Source organism: Hippichthys cyanospilos, chromosome 15 (genome assembly GCF_059441005.1).
Source record: "Hippichthys cyanospilos isolate Australia breed blue-spotted pipefish chromosome 15, RoL_Hcya_1.0, whole genome shotgun sequence".
In the NCBI taxonomy this organism is placed as follows: Eukaryota; Metazoa; Chordata; class Actinopteri; order Syngnathiformes; family Syngnathidae; genus Hippichthys; species Hippichthys cyanospilos.
In genome coordinates this window covers 18,850,992-18,861,835 of record NC_142383.1, presented here as the reverse complement: position 1 = coordinate 18,861,835, position 10,844 = coordinate 18,850,992, and the positions used below count along the sequence as shown (strand labels likewise).

At 52.0% G+C, this 10,844-nt stretch overlaps 1 protein-coding gene across 1 annotated transcript; it reads left to right on the top strand.

The window, feature by feature from the left end:
* Positions 1-100: 100 nt before the first annotated feature.
* Positions 101-9,105, top strand: ogdhb (oxoglutarate dehydrogenase b). The gene is made up of 22 exons (XM_088434292.1): positions 101-332; positions 1,342-1,567; positions 2,023-2,157; positions 2,226-2,319; positions 3,382-3,497; positions 3,559-3,713; positions 3,782-3,928; positions 3,994-4,084; positions 4,155-4,334; positions 4,399-4,527; positions 4,595-4,774; positions 4,842-4,994; positions 5,212-5,314; positions 5,383-5,511; positions 6,159-6,309; positions 6,402-6,529; positions 6,690-6,868; positions 7,043-7,246; positions 7,823-7,895; positions 7,969-8,132; positions 8,197-8,351; positions 8,614-9,105. The coding sequence occupies exons 2-22, from the start codon at positions 1,385-1,387 to the stop codon at positions 8,735-8,737; spliced, it is 2,973 nt and encodes a 990-aa protein (XP_088290418.1). The 5' UTR covers positions 101-332; positions 1,342-1,384; the 3' UTR covers positions 8,738-9,105.
* The last annotated feature ends 1,739 nt before the right edge of the window (positions 9,106-10,844 follow it).

Sequence of the window (10,844 nt, the reverse complement as noted above, 5' to 3'; positions counted from 1 at the left end):
TGCAAAAAGTCCGCTGTCAACGAGCTCGGTTTTGACAAGTATAGAGAAAGAGAGAGAGAGCATTCTATATTGCAGAGCAATTGCAAAGCTATTTCCGGTTTTCCCAAAATATCAAAGTTTTCTGATGACACGTGACAAAAAAAATGACCGTAATTGAATTGACTGTGACTCACTCGCACAGAAAGTGCATTTCTCGTCCAAGTTCGTTCGTGAACGCCTCACCGATTGGTGACGTCATAGCTTGCGCGACTTACTCCACCCACTTAGGGAGCGCGCACGCACTCACGCTCGCGCACGCACGCACGAGTCGACTGGACTTGAGGCAAACACAGGTAAGTCAATTAACTTCCTTACGTTCAACTTTTCAATTCGTCTTTACACTTGTTAGCTCGATACTGACAATGGCTGCCATGACTTTTGTGCGTACACTCGTGTCCGAACTTTTTTTTTTTTTAATACATTTTAGGAATTACTGTTTGTTTTCAGGGTGTGTATGTGTGTTAATTTGATGTTTTTCTGGCGGGTTGGATAACTTTGAATCATTTCGAAATTGTGCGCTCCTGCGCGCGCACAGGGAGACTTTTAAAGGCGCGAAGTCCTTTTTTTCCGGGGATGTGTCGACGTCAACGTCACGTGACGCGGGTTAGGGGGAGGCGGGGGGGGTTCGGTGGTAAACTTTGTGGCATTGTCAAAATTGCAAATGTTCAATTGAGATATGAAGCCAGTAATGGAGCACAATGGCCGCCTTGACGTCACGCAGAGGGCGGAGTCAGGAAAGCAATTTTCCCCTTGATTGAATTTGAAATGTACAGTATTTTGAAATATTTACGTGAAACAAGTCATTTGTTCATACGCCCCTTGAAATAGCAGCTTGCCAGCCAGTGGGATCATTAAAAATGATAAGTAGTGTCCCGCTGTTTTCATTTTTTATCAAGGAAAATAAAACTTTTGGGTTCTCACACTGATTATTTCACCAAAATAGTTGGTCTTCGTTTTGTTAGATGTAGTTTGGACCAGCGCTTCGCAATTTTTTTCCCTCAAAATTGACACCTCTGAAATATCTTTTCAGACAAATACTCTCTAATCAAAGCATATTTGGATGAAAAAAAGGATTTAAAACCAAATCTTGTGCTATCAACGATGAACAAAATGCGATTGTCTTGTAATTGCTTCATGTTCCAATTCATTTGCTTTTCATTTGAAAACTAATATACTATGGCCATTAATTTAGTTTGAGTGAAGATTAATTGCAATAATAAATAATAAGCATTAGAAAGAATTCAATTAGATTTGCCGGTCGCTCCAGAAATCCTAACGATAATGTGCGTTTTTGGGGCGCAGCGTCGCGAGGGCAAAGTCGAGCGTTGACGGCGAGGAGTGCGAGATGCATCGCTTGGCGGCGGTCAGGCTGCGGGCCCTGACGCTGAGCGCGTTTCCGCGGACGGCCCGGCGCCCGCCGCTCCAGAGAGGACGCGGGACCGATTCGGCGACGGAATGGTTTGCCAACGGAAACTATGCGGCGGAAATGTACTCGGCGTGGCTGCGGGAGCCCCGCAGCGTACACGAGGTACGCAAATTCGGCATGCCTCGCCCACTTCCGAGAAGTCCCAATTTGAGCTTGAAGTTCCATCTCTGATTTTAAAGTCTGAATTATTCTCCGGATCCTGACTTTATTTTCAAAAGTCTTCAATCTTCAACTCTAACTCAATTCAAGACTTTTGACAGAGTATAAACAAGCGGAAGTCTGACTTTTTCTTTGTATTCTAACCTCAAAGTCAGAGTTTTGACTTTCGAATGGAAATTCACACTTTAAAGTCAAATCAAAAGTCTGACCGGCTTCACAACTCCGGGAATAAATTTCGAATTTGAGACCGCCGACTGACCTTGGAGAATGAAGTCAGAATCCTTCCAACGAAGTCAGAATTCTTCAACGAAGCCGGAGTCGAATCGTCTGGACTCCGATGACGTTATCGATTCAAGAATTTGAAAACGTGTCTCAGCTTGTTGTTTGTGCGTCGGCAGTCGTGGGACGCCGTTTTCCGCAACGCTCAAAAGTCGCCCCCTCCTCCGGGGACGCTCACGCCGAGCGCCCGGCCCGACGTTGAGAAGCTGCTGGCCGACCATCTGGCCGTGCACACGCTCATACGCACTTACCAGGTAGGCTTGATCCAAAGAGATTTCCCGGATGCCCCGACGGGAACGCGGCCCGGTTGCTGTCGCCGCAGGTGCGAGGGCATCACGTCGCCAAATTGGACCCGCTTGAAATCAGCTGCGTGGACCTGGATGACGCCCCGTGTACCATCGGTTCCCAGAAAGTTGGTGAGGACGCTTTTTTTTCCCGTCCTGCGCTACGCTAACGACACGATACGACGGAATGCTTCCGCGGGGTGTCCCTGTGGCAGATATCGATTGACGTCCTCCCGTTTTCAAACGTTTGAAAGGTTTCCCCGTTTTTAGCGCGCTAGCCACCCGGCTGCGCTTTGCCGGAGTCACGCGTCCCGAGTCGGACTTTAGTGGTTAATTTTAGGACCCGGGACTTGCTTGGCGAACACTTGGACTCGCTTGGACCTCGCCTGAAACTTGAAAGGCTCGAGACTTGCCCTATGGCGTCGTTTATCTTTGTTATGATTCCGTCGTAAGGTTTCCTGTGACTGTACTGTATATATGAGCACATGCGGGCGCTGCGGCCCGTCACGCTTAGTCAGCTCGGGAGTCAAAGGTTGCTTATCGGCCAAACGATCGCGATGATGAGGTGACGACCGGGGAAGACGAGGGGAGCGGGGTCGAAGTCCGACCTTTTAAATGAGTTGACGCTGCCGTATTGTACCGACCCCGCCCCCCACCTTCCCCTCCCGCTAACAGTGCAAAATGTCTTATCTGAGACGCGCACGCACCATTGCGATAAACACAAACTGGCGTCCAGAGGACAAACGGAACCGTCGCCAGTTCCGACGGTCCCCAATGTCGTGGCCCCACTTCGCGTCTCCTGCCCTCATAAGTCCACATAAGTGCACAGAAAGTCCGAAAAGCGGGTTCCCGTTTGGGATTCTGCTTCCTGCGGAGGGGTTGAAGTATCTAGAGGTCTTGTTCACATCATCATTCAGGAGGAACCTGCAATAGTCGCTAAAGTAGCTCGAGGTCTTGTTCACGTCATCATTCAGAAGGAACCCGCAGCAGTCGCCGTTCCTGCGCTTGTGCAACTCCGGTTCATTCAGTTTTTTTTTTCGGTTCTATGTGAGTAGACCCATGGGAAGAGCTAACACACAATTGCTAGCTCAGGAACATCTTGGTCTCCATGGTAGGGAGTAGAAAGGAAGTGGCTGGAGACGGGCTTCCCCGGAAATGTCTTGAAAAAGTCTTCATTTCATCTTCCACCAACAGGTTCTAACGGTCTGGATCAATCCGACTTGGACAAGACGTTCCGCCTTCCCAAAACCACTTTTATCGGCGGCAACCAGGATGCGCTACCGCTCCGAGAGATCATTCGACGCCTGGAGGTAAAGAGACCGACCGCACCGCGTCACCACGTTCCCATGTCAGAAGCTTCCCTTCGCGTAGGAGGCGTACTGCCGGCACATCGGCGTGGAGTTCATGTTCATCAATGACGTACAGCAGTGTCAGTGGATCCGGCGGAAGTTCGAGACCCCGGGAATCATGCGGTTTAGCCCGGAAGAGAAGCGGATCATGCTGACCCGGATGATCCAGTCCACCAGGTGCCGCGCCGAGACGGTCAGGAGAGCGTGACGCGAGGGCGCGATGCAGCTTCCGTACCACTTGACAGGTTTGAGGAGTTCCTCCAGAGGAAGTGGTCATCCGAGAAACGCTTCGGCTTGGAAGGATGCGAGTCCCTCATCCCCGCTCTCAAGACCATCATTGACAAGTCCAGCGCTAGTGGCGTGGAGAGCGTCATCATGGGAATGCCGCACAGGTTCTGACAGAAGCCAAAGTTCTTCAGGTCCCCGCGAGGTCTTTGACACGTGTGCTTTCGTCCAGAGGGAGGCTCAATGTTCTCGCCAATGTCATCCGCAAGGAATTGGACCAGATCTTCTGCCAGTTTGACCCCAAGCTGGAGTCGGCGGATGAGGTCCGCCGCCGAAGCTCTCTCATCGCGTCTTTGTCGACAAACTGGCGCCGACCTCCCGCTTTGCCCTCAGGGTTCCGGGGACGTCAAATACCACCTGGGAATGTTCCACAGGAGGATCAATCGCATCAGCGGCAAGCCGGTCGCCTTGTCGCTCGTGGCCAACCCGTCCCACTTGGAGGCGGTGGGCCCCGTGGTCCAGGGGAAGACCAAAGCGGAGCAGTTCTACAGTGGCGACGCGGAAGGCAAGAAGGTCGGTGTCATCCCGCCGGCGACGGCCGCTAAGGCGCGCGTGTGACGGTTTGATGTTCCCCCAGGTGATGTCCATCCTCATTCATGGCGACGCCGCTTTCGCCGGTCAGGGGGTCGTCTACGAGACCTTCCACTTGTCCGACCTGCCGTCCTACAGCACGCGCGGCACCGTGCACGTGGTGGTCAACAACCAGGTGCCGGATCGTCGGAGAGCGCGGGAGAGCTTTGAGTTCAGGAGCGTCAAAGCTGTCTGGCGCACAGATCGGCTTCACCACGGATCCCAGGATGGCCCGCTCCTCGCCGTATCCCACGGACGTGGCGCGCGTGGTCAACGCGCCCATCTTCCACGTCAACGCCGACGACCCCGAGGCCGTCGCGTACGTGTGCGAGGTGGCGGCCGAATGGAGGAGCGCCTTCCACAAAGACGTGGTGGTGGACCTGGTAATTGACCCCCGTTGCCGCGTTCCGGTCTCAGAAGTTCCAGTCTCAGAAACAGGTTTGGTTTCAGGTTTGCTACAGGCGGAACGGTCACAACGAGATGGACGAGCCCATGTTCACGCAGCCGCTGATGTACAAGCAGATCAAGAAGCAGAAAAGCGTCCTCGGCAAGTTCGCGCAGAAGCTCATGGAAGATGGCGTGGTCGGCGCGCAGGAGTACGAGGTGGCTGCTTCACTTTGGCCCGCGGGAAATCTTTTCTCGCTTTTAGGGCTGCGACTAAGGATTCTTTTCTTTGGGTGGTTCGCCTTTGGTCCTTCAATCCTGGTCCCGGAACGCCGGCCCCCGAGGACCGGGATTGAAGACCCTCGGCATACGGTGTCTGACCTTATTGTCTTTTCGATGCGGCGGCTAACATGGAAGGGTCCGTTTTGCGCCTCAGGAGGAAGTGGCCAAGTACGACAACATGTGTGAGAGAGCCTACGCTCGCTCCAAAGATGAGAAGATCCTACACGTCAAGCACTGGCTGGACTCGCCCTGGCCCGGTGAGACCCCCCCTCCCCCCGATCGCGACGATGACTCTTCTTCCGCTCGGTTTAACCCCGGCATTTAGATTTCTTCACGGCGGACGGCCGTCCCAAGACCATGAGCTGCCCGTCCACCGGCCTGAGCGAGGAGCAGCTGGACCACATTGGACGGGTGGCCTCGTCCGTCCCCGTGCAAGACTTCACCGTCCACCCGGGTACCGGCCTTTTTTTCCGCCTTGTACGTGCTTCGAATTCTCATCGTGGTTGTAGGTAGACGTCCCTTTCGGTTTTGGGACGGGTTGACTTTCAGATAAGATGGGCTTGCGTTTTCGCTTTGATTCTTATCAGTTCGTGGCGTGTTCCTGGTCAGGTTTCTATTCAATAGCGTTCCAAGTTTGGGTTCTGGGATTTCGTTTCATGTTTGGGTCTTGTGGTATGTCAGGTTTAAGTTTAGTGGCGCTTCAGGTTTGAGTCTTTTCATGTTTCAGGTTTGAGTGGTCAATTTTCAGGTTTAAATCTCGAAAGGGATCGTTGACATGTCAAAGTTTTAGGTGTGAATCTTTTCATATTTCAAATTTCATGTATTTATTTTGAAGCGTTTGATTTTCAGGCTGGAGTTTTCAGTTTGTAGCGCTTCAGGTTCTTTCTATCTTTCAGCTTTACGTGGTCAAGTTTCAGCTTTACAAGTTTGAGTCCGATCCTTTTTTTGTTTGGTTTAAGTGTAGTCATGTCTTTGGTTTGAGTCCTGAAACATTAGGGGTTGAGTTTCAGGCCGGTAACTTGTCACGTTGAGCGTTTCAGTCTTGTTTCGGTCGGGTTCAAGCCCGCTCGCGTTTCACTTTTGAGTCGCGCGGCGTTTCAGGTCTGAGTCGCATCCTGAAGGGCCGGGCGGACATGGTGAAGCGACGCGCGTGCGACTGGTCGCTGGCTGAATACATGGCCTTGGGCTCTCTGCTCCAGCAAGGCGTTCACGTTCGTCTCAGTGGGCAGGATGTGGAGAGGGGAACCTTCAGGTGGGCGCCGCCGCCGCCGCCGCCGCCGCCGCCGCCGCGCAAAAAGTCAGCGGCGGTCATTGTCTAACGCCTCGTTTTCATCGGCGCCTCAGCCATCGGCATCACGTCCTTCACGACCAGAACGCGGACAAGAAGATTTGCGTGCCCATGAACCACATCTCCGGCGAGCAGGCCACGTATACCGTCTGCAACAGTTCGCTGTCTGAGTACGGGGTCCTGGGTGAGTGCTTCGCAAACCGAAGCCCGGTCCGAAACCCGAACCGGGAGCCCCGATACGAACCCGAAAGCCGACGAGCGCGACGGGCCCGAGCGGCCGTCCTCCGAAATCCCCCGGAGCCGAATCTCCTCCGTGTCCCCGTTCCCCTCTCGCGCGCGCTCAGGTTTCGAATTAGGCTTCGCCATGGCCAACCCCAAGGCGCTGGTTCTGTGGGAGGCCCAGTTCGGAGACTTCCACAACACGGCGCAGTGCATCATCGACCAGTTCATCAGCTCGGGTCAGGCCAAGTGGGTCCGGCAGAACGGCATCGTCTTGCTGCTCCCCCACGGCATGGAGGGAATGGTGCGTTCCGGCCGGCCGCCTGCGTCTGATCCGGCCTTTACTTTTATTCGGCTTCGGAACGACGTTTGCCGCGGTAGATGTGCTTTTTTCAGCCTCTCCAGAAGATCGCCCGTTCCTACAAATGTCAGCGCAAACGTGCGCTTCGGAGTGCCCATGCCGCGCCATGTTTCGCAGGGTCCCGAGCACTCGTCGGCCCGGCCCGAAAGATTCCTGCAGATGTGCAACGACGACCCGGACGTCTTCCCTCGTCGGGGGCGGGACGACGACCTTGCCGTGCGGCAGCTGTACGAGTGCAACTGGATTGTGGTCAACTGCTCCACCCCCGCCAACTATTTCCACGTCCTGCGCCGACAGATCCTGCTGCCCTTCAGGAAGCCGGTCAGTGGACGCGTGACTCGGCTCTACCGTACCCTCAAGCCCGCGCGAAACCCCGGAGCGCGACTCGTGAACCCCCATCCCTCTCCCCGAACCCGAACCCCGAAGCGAAGCCTAAACGTCAACCGAAAACTTCTAAAATGAACCCCCGATCTGAACTCTAATTCTCATTCCCTGAACCGGTCACAAGACCTTTTTAAGGGGCCCGTCTAGGAACGAAAGGCATTTTCACTCATGGCGTCCCCTGGATTTTTGATCAAGACCAGTCCACTACTACGTGTAAATCCGCTGCGATCAGTGAGAACTTGCATTGTAGAAATGGAACTACTTTTTTCAGAAAAGTCTTGGTTTTGTCCGTCTTCTGACTCTGGACCTCCAAAATTATTGACGTTGTCGCGGTCTCGACTTCTAGAAGTCTCGGTTAGGCTTGGGGTTTCCACTCTCTTGAGCGACGCAAGTCTTGATTGATCGATGATCTTGTCACAGTCTGGATATTCTCCGAATAAGGTCTTTGTCCCTCGTTTTGTCTTACAACGCTCCCCCGATCGCAGACCTAACCTCCATCTTCTCTCGCCGCAGCTGATCGTGTTCTCACCTAAATCCCTTCTTCGCCACCCGGAGGCTCGATCCAGTTTTGACCTCATGCTACCGGGTGAGAACCAGATAACAAAACAAAACGACGGCGTCCCTAAACACAACTTTTTTTTTGTTTATCCTGTTTTTAGGAACGCACTTTATGCGCCTGATCCCAGACCAGGGTCCGGCGTCCGCCCGACCTTCCGGCGTCAAGCGACTCGTGTTCTGTAGCGGCAAGATTTACTACGACCTGCACCGCGAGCGCAACAGGCGAGACCTGGACGCCACGGTGGCGCTGGTCCGCATCGAGCAGGTACGGCCGCGCCCCGCCGGCCGCGTGGCCTCGCCCCCTTCTAACGCGTGACCTTTGGCGGCAGCTGTCCCCGTTTCCGTTTGACCTGGTGCGGAGCCAGACCGAGCGCTACGCCCGGGCCGATGTGGTCTGGTGTCAGGAAGAGCACAAGAATCAGGGCTACTACGACTACGTCAAGCCCCGCCTCCAGACCACCGTTGGCTCCGCCCGGCCCATTTGGTGAGCGGCCCACTTAACTTGAAAAAGGAAACCGCTGTTAACAAGTGCCGTAATTCCCCAAATATAAGACGCAATTTAGCCCTGAAGCTAATGGTAAGAACGTGAACCCGAACCCCGAGACTCGCCGCGACCCTCTACCTCAGCCTCAGCCGTAACCGCAAACGACTAACCCCGCGCCTCGATCCGAAATCCAAAGCTGACCCGAGTCCCCAAAACCTGACTCCCAATTCACCTTAATCCCCGGCCTGCAATTTGTTCAAAGGTACGCCGGGCGCGATCCGGCAGCCGCCCCGGCCACGGGGAACAAACAAAGCCACCTGACCGAGCTGCAACGCCTCCTCAACGCGACCTTTGACCTCCAGGCCGACCTCCGCCGAGGACCCTGAGCCGCTCATCTCTCATCATAGTTCGTCTGCACTATCATACACTGGTGACCTCACTTTGAACTCATTCAATGCCAAAGATTTATTTCTACGTTTTTCAAGAGAGACATTCAATCCGAGGTCAAATATGTCTATAAATATGTATATTGGAAATATTCATTTATGACCATAACTTTATATCTAGTTAACCTCATTTTTTGTTTATTATTATTTTGCCTCGGAAATTGAGCAGAACAAAAATATTGATTTCATGTATCTTTTTTTTGTTTTGTACCTTTCCATTTATGACCATGCATGTTGGCTGGTTTACCTCGCTATTTTTCTTCATTTTTTTTTGTTCTTCCTAAGATAAACCAGTTAGGAAATTTCGATTTTTTTGTCTTTATTTATTTAGTTATTTTTAAAAGTCACAAGCAAAAAAATGGGACGAAAGCAAAAAAAAAAAAAGCTCGTAGCTAAGTAAATGTGAGTGAAGGCCTCTCGGGCGATATAATTTTTTTTCAGACACTAGAGGGCAGCATCCGCCAAGTAGCGTTTCATCGAGGTAGCGATTAGCAGAAAACAGGACACAAAGGCTGGCTGCTATTTTATTATGACTGCAAATTTGAATATTTCATTCGAAACCAGTTTCCTACTAAGCCACGCCCCTTAAAGGCACACCCAAATGATCTTTGTTCTAATTGCACTTGATAAAAGCGCTTGTCTTGGTTGAAATTCTGTCCATGTAAATTGTCAGAGAAAATTTTGCTTACAAGGTTCTCGTGTGTGACCACACACACACACGCGTTTTTTTCTCTGTCGTAATGGGGACATTCCATTGACATAATGCATTTGCTAGCCCCTAACCTTAACCACCACAACAGATTCCCTAACAGGAACCCTTTCCCTGCGATCAACCAAAGTCCAATTCTAACCGATACTCCAAACCCAGTCCTGACTGTCGAAAAGAGGTCCGGACTAGCAAGGTCCGATCCAGCAAAAGTCCAAGAGGTCGCCGCAGGACCGAAAACCACACATAGTACTTGTTGATGTGCTTGTGTGACTTTTATGCTCACTCCCTCCATCCTGCCCCCTCATAACCTTTCCTCTACCAGTTCTGTGCCTCCCTTCCTCCCCTCCCCCATCCTTTAGCGCCCCCCCCCCCCCAACCTAGTCAGTCATGTTGTGTGTTATTCTAGGTCATGAGCAGAAGCCATTTCCCTGGAATGTTCCATCGCTTGCCAAAGCCTCCCCGATGGAATGCGCGCACACATACACCGAAGAACAGGAAGCAGGCGCTGGTCACCATGGCAACCAGCTGCTTCGGGCGTGTGCACAGATGTTGTCTGCCTGCTTAAATGTGACCAATATCCACGCCCCAGCAAAAAAAAAAAAAAATCCTCAAATGGTTCACCTTCAAAATCTGCTTCCCTGGTGGAGGTTACGCTTAATGACCCCACCACATCCCACAAACTCCTCCCCCTTTCTCGCTGCCGCCGCGTTGTACGTGACATTGTGTAATGACTGCAGTAGGTCGCCACTATGCGGCAGGTCGTGGTGGTTGGGGAGGGGGGCTGATATGATAGTGTGGAGAGGAAAATGAAGAAATGGGAAATCTCTGCACCTGTTTCCACGGCAACCCGGCTGTGAAAAACACCGATGGATTGCGACATTGCACACAAACACACACGCACTTGTAAGACTACAATGCACGTCTGCAGAAAGAAGCATACGCGCACACATCTCGAAAACACCTCACTTCCAAGGACAACACGCACAGACATTTATTTGGACACAAAAAAATTCACACACACACACACACACTGGGACCACATTCACAAAAAGAATCAACTCTTGGTACTGATGCATTGTTTTCTGACGGACGAAATTGACAAAAACCTTTTAAAAACGACAGACTAAACCCAAGCGGTAGATTTGCTTTGTCATTTCAATCCGTCATCACCACTTCCCGATTTCTGAGAAAAGTTAAAGCTGTCTTATATTAGGAGCACGGAAGTGTAAAGACAGTCTAAATGTGCAACGAGCATACGCACACACACTCGGGAGGAACTAGCTGAGTGCTAGAGCATTCAAATGTAGCAGCTACTATTAAGAAAGTCTTTAATGTATT